General features: G+C 40.0%; 1 protein-coding gene across 1 annotated transcript in view; it reads right to left on the reverse strand.

The window, feature by feature from the left end:
* The window catches only part of LOC308043590 (glypican-5-like), a gene marked incomplete at both ends in the record, with an annotated part of 341,547 nt that overhangs the window by 241,323 nt on the left and 79,116 nt on the right, over positions 1–21,108 (reverse strand). Inside the window, one exon of the mRNA XM_080349758.1 lies at positions 15,178–15,872. Coding sequence (XP_080205884.1) covers positions 15,178–15,872 — 695 coding nt within the window. The remainder of the gene's footprint in view (positions 1–15,177; positions 15,873–21,108) is intronic.

Raw genomic sequence — 21,108 nt, forward strand, 5'->3', positions numbered from 1 at the left:
CACACAGGCTGATCTCCTTCACCACCTCCTCAGACTTCCCATCATACCACCATGAATCGAAAGATCAGTTTCACTATCTCCAACTTCAGACAAAAAACCTTCATGTCTTTCAGCTAAAGACTCATTTCTTTTTAGACTGAATCTTTCTGTTTTCTCTAGGAAGCTGAAATTTGATGATAACAGATCCTCACTCTTCTTTTCTTCCCCAACTTAGCACTTTCTCTTAGTACTTTTGACTTCTGCTTTGGTTCTGCATCTTCAGTATTGAGCCTATTCTAAAGAAAATCACAATTGCACTGTAGGATTAAGCAATTAATAAATCATGCAGTTACCAAAAATTCAGAAAAGCACCACAGAGCTGATAAGCTAGAGGTAAGAATGAAAAGTATTATTCATAGATGAATTCAGCTTCCAGACCAGAAGTGTGAAAGGAGAAGGCTGTGACTACGTATGTTCAGTTTATATAAATGCAAAAATGAGAATGATGCTACTGGCTCTATCCTTTAAGTCAGATGGTCAAGGTTACTTAGGTGGGCTGGAAGAGATGGATATAACAAGAGTAAAGAGAAACACAAAAGAAATTAACCATTTCCTGGTAATCTGGTATGAGCTCCCCCTAAATACTATTCTAGTCCATTAGCTAAGCAACATAAAACAAATAAAAACATAGCTGATCCTTCCACTAGACTAGACAGCCTATTGGGATCTCTTCCAGCTCCAACATCATGTGATTCCACTCAATACGTTCTGTCCTAGCCATGGAAAGCACCCAGCTTTCAACCCATTGTTAACTGCATCAGGGCAAAGCATCTGAGAACTAGGAAAAAAAAAAGTCTATCACACTTTTTTCATACTAAAAAAACAGGTCTGACATTTTCAATCCTGCTGTTCCATCACTGATCCCACTGGAGACACTGAGTTGGAGCATATTTTATATATATAAGACAAATATTGACTTAGAAGCTCCAATGTGACAACCTCCCCAAAGCATGTTGCCAGTTTTCCATGCACCAAAACATTTGACAGTACAAACCTAGCAGAGAGCAGCTTGTTTCCATCTCTGCAAAAGGCTGAAAGAGACAAAATTCAGATCAGGAAACATGTTTATTTCTGAATATAAGTGAGTTAGGTTTGGCATATACATCCAAACATTTAGCTGACACTGACACTGTGATTTGTGACACACAGGAGTCATTTCTACAACAGATCAGCAGGGCTGGGAAGTCAGCAGATTCTTTCCCAGGCAAACCTCACTGTGTACATTATTTCTTCATGCTTAATCCAGGCACTTGCGATTTGGTTATAATAGTTCAAGGGGCTGAAAGCACATGCAGATGAACTGCATAAACCAAACCCTCAGCTGTCATGACTCGGCATTGCAGAGCTTAAACTCAGATGACTTGTACTCTTTAGGAACTGGCCACGACAGGTATACATTCTCTGAGCACTTCACAGCACCATCAGTCTCCTGAAGTGTCAAAGACGAACAGAAAGAGACTTAAGCTTAACCTGCTCTGAAAAACTTAGCTGCTGACATGCCTCTTGTTTTTAATACAACTTTCTTTTCTGATGTAAAAAAAAAATAATTAGACTGTAAAGCAGCAATGAAAATTTTTCACCAATTCATATGGAGTGGGAAGAAATATGAAACGGCTCCAGAGGAGTCTGTCCACCCCAACAGCTGATGTGACACCCTTCCTCACATGTGCAGTGTCTGCAGCCTCACTGGAAAACCACAGCACTGCAGCCACCCAGCACCTAGGGACACTACTGACTGAAGAACAACCACAAGGAAAAACAGAACATTGCTCTGCTTTGGTGAACTCACATGGCCATGGCCAGCACCACAGAGACTTACATGCTTTCCTCCAGATGCAGCACAGCTGTGTTTACATGACACTATTCAAGTTGCTAAACCTGGTTGAGAAGATCTGACCTGTAAACATGGCCATGCTGGTCCTGGCCCTGACTCATTGCATTAAATCTCTTTGTCTCAGAATAACCCATGGAAATCCAGCTTGTCTTGTTTTGTGGCTTGTAATACCAGCCAGCTCATGGCATCTGTTGACATCCACCTACAGTCAGTAAATTCTGTGTCTTGAAACACTTTTCAGTTATTTGGTTCTTCAAATAAGGCACTTTTTCACTATAACTGTTTTTCTAGGTCTTTTCCATATATTGTGGCTTAATTTATTACATGCCTTTCTCATTGCTTTGCCTCCAACTTCACGTTCTTCTAAATTTCTTCTTATCTGGTCAGCTCTTTCACCCCCTTTTTTCCCTTCTTTCTGCACAAACTAAACTCTCTCCAAACCACCACTTGTCCCATTCTAACTGTGATATGTTTGTTTTATTAAAAAAATGCAGTTAGATCCAACAGATGTTTTCCCTTTGCCAGCAAGCCTTTCATTTTGTCTTCCTTTGAAGATTTCTTTGGTCTTTAAATGGGAGGTAGTGTATCGCTTTTCCCAAGTCACTATTTCAGTTCTTTGTCGCCCTGTTCCTCTTCAGTCAGAAATAAAAGTGATGAATTCTCATCACAAATCAGGGCTTTGCTCCAACATAAATTACTGATTTTGAAAGTCTGCCTTGTTAAACCGTTTACTTGAATCTTCCATTTCCTAAAGAAGTTGGTCACCAAGTCTGGGCTGTTTCTCCTGCTCTGTTGGTTTCTGTCCCAGGTGCCCATGCCCTGGGGTCTCTGCTAGGCCAGGGGGGCTGCCCAAGCTGGACAGAGCTGGTTCTGTCTCGTTCAAGCTGCCCCAGAGCTGGGTGAATCAGAGGAGCTGGGACTGAAGGTGTGAAGCCAGGACTGAGAACAGAGCAGGGAGGAGCCTGCTGGCTTTTGCTTCACACCATCCAGCTCTATTTGATTGGAATAACTTCGTTTTCCACAAGTCGAGCCCATTTTGCCTGTGACAGTGATTGATACAAGATCTCCCCGTCTTTTTTTTATCTTGACCCAAGAGCTTTTCCACCTTAGTTTCTCCTTCATCCCGTTGGAGGGGGTTGGAGAGCACCTCAGTGGGCAGCCAGCCAACGTCAACCCACCACCAATATCCTTCTCTGATCTGCTTCACTGTCAGTTACTTGGAAACTTGTGTTCTCAAGTTTGCTGTTAGCAATTGAGCTCTAAATTTCAGTACAGAAACATCAGTAGATAAAAATCCATTGAGCTCTTTAAGTTCCTAGTCTAGTGTCATATAAAAGTGTAACAGCAAGCGTTCACACAAAAGTATAAAAAGATTATTTCCTTTTGACTCCGCAGAAGGAAACAGTGTCACATTTGCTCATTAGAAAAAAAAGGGGGAAAAAAACATGCAATTAAAATGCTATGTCAAGCCTATTTAGAATAAAATGAGAACCAAGGGTAAACTCCATCTACTGAAGTAACAGCAGTGATTCAACCCAAGCATGTTATTAAGTGAAGATTTTAACAAAATTACTGACTAAATCAGAAAGCAAATCAAAGACAGAAACACAGATGTCTTCCTGAAAAGAACCAACAGACTTTTCAAGCAAACATGGACATCTTCAAATACTTCTACTGTGGCATCATGTAAGCAAATAAGTATCCTTCAGTAAGGGCACAACAGTGGACAGAAATATCCAATATAAATTACTTAAAGTGAGGAAACACAGAAGAATGAAAACACATCCTTTAGCTGGAGATGGAAAAAGACAAGTTAAGTCCCCAAACTATTTGTAAAAGAACCCTGTAGCACCAAGCTTGCATGGCGTTTCAAAAGCTAAAAGATGAGCAGAGACATGAAGCGAAATACCTATGAGCACCCAAATACCTCGTTGATAAAAACAGAACTCAAGTTTCTTATAGAAAAATCACTTAAAGAAAAATGCTGGAAGTTACCTTCTAGTTCAGTTTTTATATTCAAAGAAAGGTACCATTGTTAAATGTAAACTTCAGAGTTTGGGTTTAGTTGTTTTTTGTTGTGGTGGTGACTATTCATTTTAGTTTGTGGTGGTTTTTGTTTGTTGTTTTGTCATTAGGTTGGGTTTTGTTTGGTTGGGGTTTTTTTTTGGGGGGGTGGCAGGGAAAAGGGGTTTCCAAAATCTAAACTAAGCAAAGTCAATGAAAAGCTTTCATAACTACCCTTAAAACATGAAATCAATCTGGGAATATTTACTGTTTAAATTGGCAAATCGTCTACTTACCGGCAACCAAGCAGTTAAAGAAAAAAAAAAAGAAACACAACTAAAAAAAAAGAAAAAAGCCTTAAAAGACTCCAGAGAATTAGCTGTTGCTAAAACAATTTAATGGTCCTTTCCACTTCACTGGAGGTAGTTTGTATGGCTGACTGGAATCTATTCAATGCTGTCAAACATCTAACACTCCCATAGCTGGACGCCTCACAATGAATAACAAGCAGCCTAGCTGCCAATATGCTGGAGCTGCATTTTTTACCAGGGACTGGATCCCAACCCAGCAACACTCTAACCTCATTGTTTGATGCCTTGTTAATTTATAAGACCAAAAATTAACCACAACAAATAAAAGCACCAAAATTCTAAAGCACCGCAGCTACAAAATCTATCGTATTTAATAAACTACAATACAGAAACTCAGGTTCACAAAAAAACCCTGCACATCCAATTTCCCTTTTGTAGTTTAAATTAACTCGGTAATAGAAAAATAATGCACAATTTCAGGAGATGACTTAGAGATTCTAGGGAAGCTTTCAATAGGTGGACAGAATAGAACGAAAATAAAAAAGTAGAAACAATGAATAAAGTGTACACAACTCTTGTTGAAATGCTAAGCATATCAGCTGTCATCTCGAGTATCATCATTTCTGTAAATATTATCCCAGCCACTGACTGTCTTGCTCAGTATTGTGCTTCAAGCAAAATCCTGGACTGTTCCTATATTTACATCCTTCAGCTTTCAACTGCAATAATGGTGAAGTACCAACACCAGAACCATATTCCAAGAAAGACAGATAGGGCTCAGTGACAACACTGTGCAGTTACAACTGTGCTATCCTGGCAGGTTTATGATTATGGCTTTGGTAGAAATTCTACTCTGTAACTCATATCCTGCCATCATACCCACACGGGCACACTGTCCTCTGCACATAGCATCGAGTTAAAGTCAAACAAGCCACAGACATTATGACTTAGGGCGTACTCTTTAGCACTGGCAGCTTCGAGGTGAAAACAAGCATCATTACACAAGTTATGACTTTGGGTTTTGCTTTTCATTATCATTTTAATAAAGTTGTGCTTGGCTGTGGCATTCCCAGAACTAATCCTCCAGGAATCAAAAAGCACTGAAAAATATTAAAGCCTCAGTCTGGCAAATAAAATGAAGCCAAAGCAGCTCTTTTGAGAAAAAAAATGGTTATATCATGCAGATACATGAACATCTGGGAAGAAGTAAATTCAAATAAATAGTATAATTAATAAGCTCATTCCCATGAAATAAAAATAGATGGTACAGGAACTAGTCTTTTAGAACTCCCTTGATTATCCACACCCTAAAAAAGATGCAGCTTCATTTGAAGGAGTGAATAAAAGCAGTGGGGACAACACCTGCTGCATCAACTCTGCGCTTCTAACCGTGTATTTGGAATTACCATCAATGGTGTATCATTGTTCTGACAAAGAAAACAACAATGAAGTAATAAAATGTACTTTTCAGGAATTTATCACCTTTTAAAATTATTTTCTCTAAATGAAGATGGTAGCCACAATGGAAAATTAATAATAAATAAATTTTTTACTGAAATCTTTAGGCATCTTGCTCTGAAAGCAGGTTACTATTTCTTGGCTTTATATTTCACCTGCTATCTTTACTCTGTACATTTGGGTAAATTACCGGTCATACACCATATGTTAGCATAAGCCCGCATAATTTAGAAGAAACACCAGAATCACACAGAATTTCATCTGTTTTGAACCAACATGTATGGAAAAACTCCTGAAAACACTCACCTATACATTAGTGCAACAGCATTTCTGGAACCTCAAACACACACAAATACCTCTGTGTGTCTAACACCTTTTCCACAAACACTTTGGCAACAGGACCAGGCCAAACAAGTGGGGGGGGGGGGGGGGGGAAGAAAAAGAATGGTGCTGTGATCCCTCTCAGAAATCTTTGTCTAGTGAGGTGGGTTACAAACTGGCTTAAGGAGAGAAGCCAGAGAGTGGTAGTCAATGGTGCGGAGTCTAGTTGGAGACCAGTATCTAGTGGAGTACCTCAGGGGTCAGTACTGGGGCCAGTATTATTCAATATATTCATTAACGACTTAGACGAGGGAATAGAGTGTACTATCAGCAAGTTTGCTGATGACACTAAGCTGGGAGGAGTGGCTGACATGCCAGAAGGCTGTGCTGCCATCCAGCGAGACCTAGACAGGCTGGAGAGTTGGGCGGGGAATAACCTAATGAAATTTAACAAGGAAAAGTGTAGAGTCCTGCATCTGGGCAGGAACAACCCCAGGTTCCAGTATCGGTTGGGAAATTACATATTAGAGAGCAGTGTAGGGGAAAGGGACCTGGGGATCCTGGTGGACAACAGGATGACCATGAGCCAGCACTGTGCCCTTGTGGCCAGGAAGGCCAATGGCATCCTGGGATGTATTAGAAGGGGGGTGGTTAGTAGATCGAGAGAGGTCCTCCTTCCCCTCTACTCTGCCCTGGTGAGACCCCATCTGGAATATTGTGTCCAGTTCTGGGCCCCTCAGTTCAAGAAGGACAAGGAACTGCTGGAGAGGGTCCAGCGTAGGGCAACCAAGATGATTAAGGGAGTGGAGCATCTCCCTTATGAGGAAAGGCTGAGGGAGCTGGGTCTCTTTAGTTTGGAGAAGAGGAGACTGAGGGGTGACCTTATTAATGTTTATAAATATATTAAAGGTGAGTGCCATGAGGATGGAGCTAGGCTCTTCTCGTTGGCAAACAATGATAGGACAAGGGGCAATGGGATCAAGCTGGAACACAAGAGGTTCCACTTAAATTTGAGAAAAAACTTCTTCTCAGTGAGGGTGACAGAGCACTGGAACAGGCTGCCCAGGGGGGTTGTGGAGTCTCCTTCTCTGGAGACATTCAAGACCCACCTGGACATGTTCCTGTGCAACCTCACCTAGGCGTTCCTGCTCCAGCAGGGGGATTGGACTAGATGATCTTTTGAGGTCCCTTCCAATCCAGAACACACTGTGATACTGTGATACTGTCAGAAGGCAACAGCCTCAAATCACTACCATTCCCAAAACCTTAATCACAATTAACCACAAATGGTTAATCACCAGAGGTGGCCTCAGATCGAAAGCTGGTAAAAAGCTACATCCATCAATTCATTGATATGACTGTTCAACATAAAACTTTCAGGTTACATGTTTACACAAAATATAAGACTTAGGGAATAGAAAGTAGAACTTGAATACTGCTCTGCCAGGCAGAAAAGAGCTTTTTATCTTACTGGAGATTAATGACTTGTTAATAGTGCGGTTATGGACTATCAACAAGTCAGCAGTCCGCTGGGAGGTAAGCTGTGACTTGCGATGGAATGCCTTTGAGTATGAAGAGACACATACATCCAAATGAATGATGACTTCTGCAAAAGCAAACTTAAGGCTATACAATTTATGCAAAATCAAATCCTTAACTACACGTTTAGTCAAATAACACGACAGCTAGATAATACCAAATAGCTATCTCTCGGAATCCACTCAGCTGTAATTATACATCATGTTTTTATTCCTGCTCTGATTTCTAATAATTTCGATTTTGGAAATATATGTATTTCATCTTGACATTATTCTCTGCATAAACAAAGTTCAAGCAGTTTCATCACTACAGATAAGATAGTCCTTAACACCAGGAAATCAGGCCACTCTCTGGTATCAAACACCTGCAAGGAAAAGAACTGTCATTAGCCAACACAGGCCAGAAAGCTCCTTGCAGCCCCTAGAAGAGCTGCTCAAGACTCCATGAGCTCTAATTCTCCATAAGACTTTGGTAACAGACGGGAATGAGGCAAATGCATTAAACAATTTAGACTATTATTTCCACAACAACTTCTACAGTACTCGTGTCACTGTGCTTTTAAATCAAACAAATAGCACGTGGCAGGACTTTAAAAGCTCACTACAAGAATTAGATGCTCATACTCCATGATATTCAGTAGATTCCAGACATATAGTTCCACTACTCATGTTTAAAAATTCATTCATGACTGACCATAAGATGACAGTAGCATCTTAAAGAGTATAAAGGCAAAGGGAAACAACATTTTAGTGTAGATGTATTTTTATATCTTACATAACCATGAAGAAAGCCATTATTTTACCTTTTGCACAGAAATGGGTCATTACATTACAAGGTATCCCTTCAGCACAACTCACTGGGTTTACTAAAAGGTCTCCTCCTGTCCTTTATTAACAAAGTATTTGAACTGCATGCACATTCATGTAACGTAGGGTAGTGAGAACAAACTATACAGAGTCATGACTTCAATGTAAGTGACCACGTCATTCAAGATCACATCCACAAGAAGCACTACACTAAGCTTCAACAGGGTGACCATTCTGGTACCTTCAAGATCTCTTAGAGATACCTGATCATGGCCAGACATTTCTTCAGTTTTCCATTTTCGAGAAGGTTTCCTAGTTAAGGTGCTTAGTAAAAGAAAAACATCATTTTAAATACCATTTCTAGTGCAACTATTGCACAAACATAGCTTTCCCTCTATGTTTTTAGTTATTTTCAACAATCTAACCACAAGCAATTGAATATCATGCTTTAATCTCTGCTAAATATGGTTCTTATACTTACTGACAGCTGGTGTTGAACATTTGAACTGGAAAACTTGCAGGAAGTAAGCACCTGAGTTCAGCTCCCAGTGTTCTCCAAAGTCTCCAGGAGTGTTTTATGATACTGTTCAATGTCTTTAATCAAGTATCTCATTACTGGCTGGCAGAAACTCTTTGTTGCTGTGAACTCACTCAGCACAAAGTTGTTTTGTTCATAGTTCTGCCATTTCCTTTTCAAATTCAAAAGGTTACTGTGTATCAATCTCCTGCTGCTGTAAGGTTGGCAGCCTTTTCTCTAAGCTTTTATTTTCCTAAAGGTGACCATTTTGACAGATCTCAGGTCTTTTATTTCTTGGGATTTTTTTTTTCTTCACCATTCCTAATGATCTCAGACCACCTAAAATATTTTCCATAAGCCTTCCATACATTGCTGAATTTTAACTAGAAGATTTGTGCCAAGATCATAATTTTCTTTCCAAATTCCACCTGCCCCCAAGTTCTGGCTCAAGCTCACCACAGCAACACAGGCACTTCAGGATATACCAAGTATGTTCTTTCACAGGCAGATGCCCCTTTCCATCTTCAGAGTGAAGCCAGCAAATACAGTTTGCTTGCTCAGTACCAAAGGTATTGTAACTTGCTTCTTAGCAGGTATTACTTGTTTCAGCTAAATGCAACGGTAATCAAACCTCTGCAGCTTCCAGTTGGCTAAAGATACTTGTGGGGCAGCATCACATGTGCCTGTACAGAACACTGGAAGCCTATCCCTGGATGTCTCTAAAAATGAAGTGCTGTGGGAGTACCATACTAAGAACTAAAAAAATTTCTTCATTTCTAGTTCTATCTGTATCAATGACTTTGTTTAATATTACAGCGCAAATCACATGAGCTCCCTTTCTTTGTTTTTCAAGATATGACGCCAGACTACAGCTCTTTCATAAGCATATTGGAAGAACCAAGCACTAGCCATTCTTTCAGTGCTTCTGTAAATACAGCACTTTGTCTTCTTAGACTCTGTGGTGCCTTCCAGCTCTCTCCAACTCCTCCACCATTCCCAATTGTACCCACCTATAGAACAAATAGCTCAGATAACTATAGGCCTTCATGAATCCACGTGCAAAGCAGCCCCTCTCCTCAGTGCTAAGTACCATGCAGTGGTAAGCAGCAACAACTTTCAACTCAAAACATTAACGATGCTATAATATATAAATAACAAAATAAATGCATTTCAGAATGGCTTCAGGGAAGCAAGACAAGACGACAGTGGAGAGTGATAGTCATGCATTGTTAAACTACCTCCTTTGCAACAGAAATACAATTTTTAAAACCACTGATGGGAGAAGACTGATGGAACAGCCACCAAGACTGACCATCTATCTTCTAAGTATTTTCTGTTGATTTTTTAAATTGCTCTAAGCTCTAATTTGCTGTTAATTATATGCATTTTGCCTCCCCAGCTCTCAGTTACATCTCTAATTCCAACTGACCGTAGCGGAAGTCATCGGGCAGGCACAAAGAGCCTAATTGCTTTGTCTGTCTTCATCATCAAGGACAACAGTCCCTGTTACCAGCTTTCACCTTCTCGTGCCTTCCTTGCATTTCTTATGAGCAACACAAAAATTTTAAGAACCAGCACTCAAATGATCTGCCAGAGAGAGGCATCAGATCATCCCTTTCATTAGAACCTTAAGCTGATTCCCTTTAAAACACAACCAGTATTTTGTGCATCTCTTCTCAATATCACTCATCCTTCTCCTTGATGTCATTACAACTTGTAATTGGTAGGCTTGTATTCAAGAAGTTAAATGGCTCGAGGCACAGATCTTGCTTTCTCCTTATGCCTGATCACATCATATCTAGGTTTCACAGCGCCCCCCTCTATCAAGCCTTTTATTGGCTTTTACTTTTATTACCTCTATAATCAGGAAACACAATATGTTGGACTTTTGTCTTGTATAACAGTTGTGCATTCTAAAAATATTAGGTCTGAGGGTTTTTTACATTCTCTTCCTTTAATACATTTTCAGCCATTATAACATTATTAAGAAGTTAAGTACTTTAAGCTTATTTACTTAATGCAGCAAGAACAATACAGAGGAATATTTGTCTTCCCATATTCTAAATATTTCTGCCACACATCACTTTCCATTTTCCACTGTGTGGGCAGGCAGGCAGGATTCACAAGAAGCCACATGCAGAGTAGAGGTTGCAGCAACACCTGGGAGAAATGTTCAAAAAGAACAACAGGTAATTATGTGTTCAAATTCTGTTGAGCTGAAGTGGAACTCAGACCAAATAGTGTTGTTTCTTTGAAAATCTCGCCCCTGCTTTGCCCGTGACAAATGGAGCACTGGTACACAGCACCATTAGCAGTACAGAGTTTTGCTGTTCTGAAGAGGTATTGCATGTGGCCTCCCTGCCCTTTGAATAAAGGCATAGAGAAAAGCACCAAATATCAGAGTTGGCAGCCCCACACAGCTCGCTGCTGAAGCGTGACCCACCAGTGACAGCCGACACACAGTCCCTGCCAGGCACCCACACAGCACTGCACACACAAATCGCCATTTCCAGAAACCCAGAGGGGACCTAGGATCACAGAGCTCACCCATGTGGGCAAAAGCATCCTAGACATTGAGATAATCTCGTAAACGAAAGAATCATCCTACTGGGACTTGGCACCGGGGAGCACAGGCACATACAGCATTTGTTACACCACCTGCTCAAACACTGACCCAAAGCGCCAGTGGACACAGCATGCACCCCCAAACTGCCTCTCCTCCTCCATGCATTTTAGTTGAGAGTATTTTACATTTGCTTTGAATAAAAATAAAATAATTTTAAAAAATCAGGATTGATACAGAGTCTGGAATAAAGCAATATGGTAGATTGAATACATGTAAAGACCAGCTTTAAAACAAAGACGCAGAATTAAAAAAAACACTACCACACTACACACCAACACAAATGCCACACAACCAAGAAAAAAAAAAAAACACCAAAAAAAACCATCAACCACCCCACCACACACACCAAGAGAAAAAGTGTCAAAAATAAGGAAGGATGAACAAACTTGGTCTCTGCAGCTGGCACCAAGAAGCAGTCAGGGCTCCTACCAGTACACAAGACAATTAGATTCCAGCAGACAAACCAGAACACAAGGATTGCTGATGCTGCAGCCCCTGGCTGGCCGCATTAGGTTAAGTGAGCTGGATGCGAGCCAGTATCATCGGACAAATGGCACTGCAGGTTCTGGAGGAATCTGAGGAGACATTACTAATATCTCAGAAATGACCTTTCACGCACACTATCCTGGGAAATTGGGCAATTCTCTTGGCTATAATCGACAAGATCAGCAGAGGCCAGTCTCTTGAAGTGATGCACTCATCATACAAATAGGATTAAAAAAATAATTGTAATTGACTGCACCTCATTTGAGCAAAGTACCCTAACTGCTTTATTAGTTTATTTCACCCTTTCCTCCTGTTCTAAAGAAAACATTATCTAACTTTCCATTATTCATTATCATCCAGTCAGGCAGCAAGCTAAAAAAGAACTCTAATTTTTAGCCATATTGCCTATTAAAAAATGTAAAACATTTCCTAAAAGGGCAGGTACAGTAATTAAGGCTGCCCCAGGATAAATGAAAATTGCTAGGAGTGCTCTGCTTTCCTGAATGAGTTTTCCATAGATTATTTATAATTGAATGAAACCAATTACAGCATTTGTAATGGAAACTGTACATGAGTTAAACATTTCCACTTTTGCAGAACTCGAAGAGCATACCAGTGAACAGAAAAAGGTCTCTACATTTTTATGAAGGGAAAAGAGAAAGAATCTAATTTTCTCAAAGTTTTCCTGTAAGTAAAGCAAACAATAAATATAATTCCCATCAGTGTGGCCCAAAAGGGTCCTGGTGTAACTGAGAATCAGGCCTCTGATTCAGAGAAGCCGCCTCCCAGCTGGAAACCCCCTGGCTGCAGATTGAACTCCTTTCCGCTTCTTCAGAGGAGGAAATGCAGCTTAATTAGGCTCAATTTTCTAAATAATGGTTATCCTCTGTAACTAATCAGTAAAGTTTTAAATCAGTATCAGACTCAGTGCTTGCTCAAATAGTGGAACATGCTCAGTCTTCAAAATATAATTTTACTCTGCTGAAAACTGAGAAAGCTAGAAGACTGAAGATAATACACACTGGCATATCTTTTTAATTGTCAAACATAAAGCATCATTTCCTACCCTACAGAGCAGTCCCTAAACCAAAACACAATCTTTCTGTGCACAGAGATTTCACTAGTGAGAGAAAACAACAAACTTCAGGGAAATAAAGAACTAATGTAAATTCAAACACGACAGCGCTTTCTCAATTCATTCTGAATGGAAGGAGGAAAATGTTTAAAAGCTACTGATAGGGAACTGAGAAAAACCCAAATAAAATTATTTGAATAATCATTAAAGAAAATCCTCTGCCTGAAAGACACTTCAGAGAGAATTCTACTTCCACTTTAGCCAAAAGCAATATGCTCTTAGACTTCATCTGTAATTATGTGATGTTCACCTGGATTATGAATTTTACCCTGTCAGTAAGCCAAGCAAGTGCACATTCATCACAGGGCTGACAAATGGCATGCAGAATTATGTTTTAGCGTTTGGTTACATCCTCTATATATTGCAGGAAATATCTGTCAATCCATTTTTGCTGCCAGTAGTCAGAAAGCTTAAGTTTATTCCTAATTACTTCTGTGTATTCAGTAACGAAGCCATCTGATGATTTAAGAGGTATCTAGCTATAGTCAGACAAAACTAATACATATCATAGTGTACTTTGATTTTCATTTCCCTTCTAGATTCACATAAAAATAACATCTGGTTGAAAATTAGAGCAGATGCAAAAAGATGGTTCATTATGTTTTCTAGCTTTAACACTGCTTTATGGGATACAATTTATGATGCTGCCAACTAGATATTAGCATGAGGAAGACCTGCTGTCCTGCAATGCATGTTCACATGCCTCCCGGGCATCATTCAATAACCTGAATAAATATTTTCTTAACTTTTCATGGTTTTCCTTGCATGTCAGATAAACTGGTAGACTGATGATGAAAAGTAAAGGAGAATTTGAGGCAATGTGAACTAAGATAACTACAAATATCAGGTGAAAATTTTATCAGATCACTAGAAATGGTTAGGGATTTTTTTTATAACCTACATATTATACTGACTGTAGGTCGCTGGTTCTGTCAGGTGTTCTAAATTGAAGAGAGCTGTGATATTAGCTATCTTGGAAGGTTACAAACATACAGGCATTTTTCTCCTACTAAAATACTTCCCTAGTTTAGAATATCCTCTGCCATAGCTTCCTTCTGTAGACTCTTTGAAGTACAGGATGTTTCAAAAAGATGGACCCGATTTGACATTGGGTTACTAAATAATTTGGGCTGTCTTTTTGAAACACCCTGTGTTTCTCTTACATAATATAATTATCAGAGTTCAGCACATAAATTAAATTTTTAGATCTGTGCATTTCCTTCTCATTTCTTCTCTGCAAGAAATCTTTTAATCTAAAAAACCCAGATCTGAATGTCTTGAGAGTAGTCTTTAGACAGCTTAAGGTGACACTGCTGCTTTTTTGCCATTGGCAGTCATGTTAATCTTCATACAGATGTAGTCAGCTGCATCATCAGTCATTTCAAAAACTTCTGATCTCATCTTCAACACCTTGAGAGAACACCTGCCAATCATATGCTGCTATTATTTATTATACACTTTTACCATCTTAGTTATTTACTCCTTAACCTACCACTTAGAAAAATGGATCCACTTTGAGTATACTTTTATCCTTTACTTACATAAACACTGTCAAGTTTGATTTCTTTCATGCTTTTTCCAACTTTTGTACTCATTATAAACCATTACCACCTTCCTGATGTCTCAGTCAACACAAAAGTAAAGGGATTGTAAAATTATAAAACAGTTATTGTCTTTGCCTTTACTTAGGAGCGAACTCTTCTAACCCCTTATACCAATTCCAGTGGAGTGTCTTCACATACACCACAGGGGAACACTGCTCCTAGAGTTACAGGATTAGATGGTTTAGAGTACGAAAATACATTGTTGATATCAAGTATAACATACCCAAATATTTTGTTTAGAGAATCCTGAAGACAAACCAGAGCCATTTGCTTTACAGGGTTGCTTCTCAAGGAACAAACTTCCCCCCCAACCCTTTCATTTCAAGGCAGACTCTACTGAACTCCAATATAATTCTCTGTAATGTTTTCACAGACTATTAAACAAAGATCTAGTTGAAGACTAAAAAGTGACGCAAAGACAACAACTTGTTTATGTGCTCATTCATCAAATAACGAAAGTGATAAATAGGAGCAGTGAATAATTAGAGCGCACTTACCATAGCAGAGAGCTGAGGTCCGTTGAGCTGTGCGTGCAGGATGGCTTCATTGATGGAGTTCCGGATTCCCGTCAGTGCGATTTCCAGATCATGCGAGGCAGCCATCTCGTTCGCCAGGTAATCCAGGGTGGAGATGTACTCCCTCCACTGCGCATCCAGCTCCGACACGCTGGCCATGCAGCCCCGCATGACGTTCAGACAGTACCCGGCGCAGGGTCTGATGAGCGTGAGGCCCTGGCAGTGCGGGCAGTACTGCATCCGCACCAGCGCCCGGCTGCACTCCTTCGTCAGAGCCGCGTGCTCCGTCGTGTTTATCACCTCGATGCCCAGGCTGAGGGCCTGGCTCAGCATCCTACTTGCCCACAGAGATTTCGACAGCTCTGTAACCATGTTTTTAGAATAGCGTCCGAAAGGATTTATGTCTTGCCTTGTAAGCCGTAGACACTCTGTATAGTCCTCTGATAAATCTGTAATTCCTGGGTTTATTAGCCGGCTATACACCAGAGGAAAGAGACTGTCAAAGAACCGTAATACTGCACTTTCCACTGTAGTCTCTGCTCCCAGAATGTAGAGAGAGATGTCTGTAAAAAGTTCTTTAACAGGCTCTGCTGCTTCTTTTGCCATAGGTCTGTATGCTGTCTCAAACAGGGAACTTGTGCGGTTTTCAGCAAAGCGAAGCAAAGACTCAAAGGCCTCTAAAAAGGGGCAGGGGAGAGAAAGAAAGAGGTTAATAAGCAAGCACCTGACATCTTAGTCACAAAACTGATATTGTCCTGAACAGGAACATCAATAGTTACACAAAATCCACAATATGGATATGCTAATAGTTAATACAACTTTCATCAGTAATATAGAACTCAGGAGAAGAATACTTGAATAGGCAAAATTTTTTATGGGATGCAAGTTCTGGAACTGTGAGACAAAGGAATAATAGGACTGTATAACAATGATAAAATATCCACATTTAATGAAAGCATGAAAATTCATGTTCAAACTTCTTGTAAAGCTATAAGACTACACTGCATATTGATATTAATGTCAAAGAATAACAACTCATCTGTGCACAGAAACACTGACCTTCATTCATCAGCTGTGTTTTTCAACTGTAACTGTTTGAAATGTTTTGATAACTTAATAGTTTATGAAAACAGTACCTCAGTAACATAATAATAATGTTGTATTAGCTTTTCACCTCAGGTGATCTATGGCTATGAAATCATGCATCAAGAATGGAAAAAGTATAAGGCAGTTATGTCCTACGATCAGTCTAGATTTCTAGAACAGATACCTGTATGATTCGGGGAGCTGACATGCAGAGTAAACACATGCTAGAAGGAAGCACTGGACAAAGCTGACACACAAATAGCAACTTCAGATAAGCTGCCAGACAGCAGCTCAGTGAAGGGTTTGAGATATCTGAATACAAACAAAAGCTGAGGCTTTTGTTTCACAGTGCTGTGAGTGGGGGACTGAGAGGTGCTTCCCACAAAGTACAACTTGAGGATGAAGGAAAGATGCTATGTGAATACATTCTCTCCCTATTAACATCAGCTAGGTCTGGACACCTGACAATGGTTGGGCAGAACTTGACATCAAGTCTGCTATGAATCAAAACAATTATAAAATCAGGAAAACAATATCTCCTTTAACAATGCAATTTTTGAGTGGCTTAAAAAAAAGTGTCATGGTTAACATATTTCTAATTGCATATGGTAAATACTATATACCCAAAACACTGATTGTGATGCTAGAATTCATAGACGGGGCAAGAAAGGGATCCGTTTCCAAGCTTATTTTTAATGACACAGGAGACAGTAATGCACAGCATTCGCACTGCTGTACAACAAAAAGCCTCTGACATAAATCATTCTTGCACATCTCTGAGTGGTGAGTAGTTCCAGTCAAGGCAGGAGACCTGTCACTTTTTAACTCCTGAGGTCTGGACAGATCACGGGTTTTCAGTCTAATCCTACTCTACATTCGTACAAACATCGCCCTGGGATTCCCTGCAATGTACCACAAACCCAAGTTAAAGATCAGCTCAGCCAAGGAGCAGATACAACACTGTAAATCCAGATTAGCATACACCACAAAGTTTTGTAGAAAAGCCTGCTCAGTGCCTTCCTCTTACATCTCCCTGGGCAACTAACTTGCTTGTTATGATAAGCATTACAATCCCTTTACCACAAAGGGTGATTTAACTAAAACAGATAGATAATGCCACTTATCTCATTGTACATTAAATCATTAGTATTTTACACACACACGTTAGAGAATCACTTCAGCACTTCCACTGGTTTTACAGCAACCAATACTCTGGAAGTGCTTATAAAATCCTAGAAATTAAGAATTCAGATACGCTTAGGTTGAAAAAGAAGGAAGTTCATCCTCAGGCATAGAAACACCTTGTAAAGTCTCTGACTGAAGCAGAGTTTTACCACTGAAAAACACTGAAAACTGGATTTATAGCGGAAATATTGACACAACCTGAACTGTAGTGCAGTTAGCTGTGTGCTCCTGCATTATTACAAATTTCTTGTTTGCCACATCACCCCTATGTATTTCTTTTTATTTCTAGGGGAAACCTAAACACCATTTTTGTTTATCATACTAAAAAGGCAATAGAGATATTAAAAACATTAAAAAGTGTTAGAAGTTTCCTTCTTCATCTACACATTCTCTCTCGTGGACATTCAGCTCATCACTGCATTACGGGAGCAAGGACTCCAACAACACCAGAGCTCACACTGTTGCTTTACCTTCCACACCCCTCAAGGCAGCACTGCAGGCATCATCCTCCTTATCCAAAAACTAAATTAAATGCATTTCTGAACATGCAAGTATTCTTACTGTCCTGAGAAATAACAGCCCCAGAGAAAGGTGAGAGCAGAACAGTCAATGGTAACATATACCCCCAAGGAAACTGATTTCAGCAGCTTCCTGGGATACTGGGTTGTAAACTAAACACCATGTAGCATTTTATTTTCAAACCTTTTAACTGTGAAAATTCTACATTCAATTAAATTAAATTCTGCATTATTCTGAGATAAGTGTGAAACAAAAATACTTAAGTGTAATCTGTTTTTCATTGTATAAGAAAAAATTGTGATGTTATAGAATATCTCCATTCCTCCTGCAAAAGGGCTCAAGCATTAGAAGTATAGTACAAAAAAAAAAGAGTCTGCTGATTGTGTGCTGCAAATACCCATAAGGCATCATTTGTTTCCTAGACAGACAAAAAATGACTGGCGCTGGCAGGCACTCTAGCAATGATGTTTCCAAAGGAAATATGAAGCATTCTTTTCATTGTTATAAGGCATTAATAGATGTTTGAGACAATCTAATTTCTGGATCAGCTGGATGTTCTTAGACTTTTAATTACATATAACAGAGCTTCACACAGGCAAATGATTTTGTAATAATGAACAGCTTGTGTTCTGATTGTACAGAGCACGCAACCTTAGCATTATGTTTTAAAAGTGATTCATTATATGCTTTTAATGCACCTTGTATGGAGTTTCTAAATCCCAAGCAAGGTTTGCCACTATCTGAAAAACCACATACTCATCTGTACAGTCAAATACAGCAAACTTCAGACATTGATGAGCTCGCAAAAAGCTGAATTCTAAGGCTAAGCACACACTGCGATAAACATTTGATCATCTTTCACAGGCTTTGGGTGCATACAGTCTACTATAAATTGTGAATACATTTATTCTGAACAGAAATCAAATTTAACAAAATCATCCAGAATTTGATGGAAGCATTATGTATTTTGTCTTCCTTTAGTATTGGAACAGGGAGGTGGAGAACAAAGTTTGTTGTCATGTTTCTCAAAAGCCCTTTTTTATTTAAGACCACAGGTAAAGCAAAACAACAGCCAGCTTTGGATTTTGACCTAACATACCAGTAACTTCATCACATAAATCAGGCAACACCACCTTCCACGGGGAGAATTTTGCTCAAACTGTTCATCATGTGCTCACAAAACGTTTGACACCACCACCAAGATGTTTGTGACAGTCAAACACAGCTGATCAAATACAGTTCACCTCTGGAAACTTCACACCTCAACTGCTGCTGTTTGAAAAACCAGGTTCTGGAGCCCAGCCCAGCCGTGGCACCAAGCTGGCCAGGCCAAGCAGCTCATCAGTTCACATGCTGAGCTTCCAGCCTGGTTCCCTGCATTTACATACACTAAAAATTCCATTACTCTCAGTCTAGCACACACAGATGGGAAAACATTGCTTTGCACACACAGCATCCATACTTATTCATCACAAGCATGGCACAGCTTGGTTTTGAGTGATGGCTTCCTTCTGACAGAAATATATCCATCCTGACACAGAGGATGTTTTACTTCTCTTAAACCAGCCAGCAGCTACATTTTATATACCTAATGCAATAAAAATCACAAAGTATTCCTGACTTATCTCAGACCAGCTTTTGCACCAGTGTAACACCACTGACTTAGAATCATAGAATCATTTTGGTTGGATGAGACCCTCAAAAATCATTGCATCCAACCATAACCTAACTCTAGCACTAAACCATTGAATAAATATTGAACCTCTTCAATATGTCTTTTAAACGGCTCCAGGGATGGTGACTCCACCACTTCCCTGGGCAGCCCGTTCCAATGCCTGACAACCCTTTCCGTGAAGAAATTTTTCCTAATATCCAATGTAAACCTCCTCTGGTGCAACTTGAGGCCTTGACTTCAGTGGCATTTAATTCTGATTTAAGCCCACTGTATGTCAGAAATGCTACAGAGTCTAAGTGTTTCTGCTAAAGAAATCTGCTAAAGGACAGTGCTACAGGGAGAAACAGGTTTAGGAGGTATGTATCAGTCTGCCTAATAATGGCGTGCCAGCATTTTCCAAATATTTACTCTATTTTTTCACCACCTGGAGGTCTTTTTAGGGAAAGAACAAGCAGATTTTAAGTAAGAGTACAAAGGAAAAATATCTAATATTGTATTATAACTGCAGCTTTGATGAGTGCCTCATGTCATGTAAACGCTGCATTTAATGACTTACGCTAACTCGATTCAGTAGGAATAGCTTATGTTTTTAAATCACTGTCATTTCTATTTTAGTGCAGTCAGGTGCACCAGCTCTCCAAATCTGTGTCCAGGCCACTGCCCCTTCTGCAGCTTTGTCCTTAGGACAAGAATCAAAAGTGCACAACTGCCACACAAATTTGGCACTTCCAGCCACAAAAATCTTCCATGCTGTGTTCTGAGGAACTGTTTTTTTCCAGGCTCCCAGATAAGTGGCAACGCAGCCTCAGGGAAAGACCTCAACAAAACGACTCAGTCTGTGCACATGTGGTGGTACACGAGCTGGCATTCAGGGGGGCCTTCATCTCATAAACCCCACGTTTCTCACAGTGCAGGAAGGCCAGTAGATGTGGTCTCAGGAAATACACACAGATAGGAGTTTTCCAAGAAGATTTGGGCTGACATATGGCAGCCATACAGAAAGTTTGTTTGCTTCCCTGTGCTATACCAGACCTTCACAAGCTACTGAGATCCTCATTCTGTAAGCAACTGCAGGGCTCAGATGGGGAGCATTAGGAGAGGCCAAGCAACTTCCCACTTGTTGGATTACAAATCAGTCCAAATCCACATTCTTTTCTTTCCACAGGTCCCACACAGGAATGTTAGCATGGGAACCATTTTCCCAAAACAAAGTCAATCTAAGCAGCAGACACCTCTGTGCACAGCAGACCATTTCTGCCGTGCAGCAGCTGAGACAGAGATAGACTGTGGCCATTGTCTGAGCCCCCATGTCTTCAAAAACCCAAAGTCATAAAACTGAGAGCAAACCACAAGGCGCAGATGTGAAAGAAAAGTTCCTGTCATGGCCATCACGCTGCTGTGTGTGACTCGGAGCTGGCGCCCTGTCCACGGAACCGAGAAGGTGAGAC

This window comes from Nesoenas mayeri (assembly GCF_963082525.1).
Source record: "Nesoenas mayeri genome assembly, chromosome: 9".
In the NCBI taxonomy this organism is placed as follows: Eukaryota; Metazoa; Chordata; class Aves; order Columbiformes; family Columbidae; genus Nesoenas; species Nesoenas mayeri.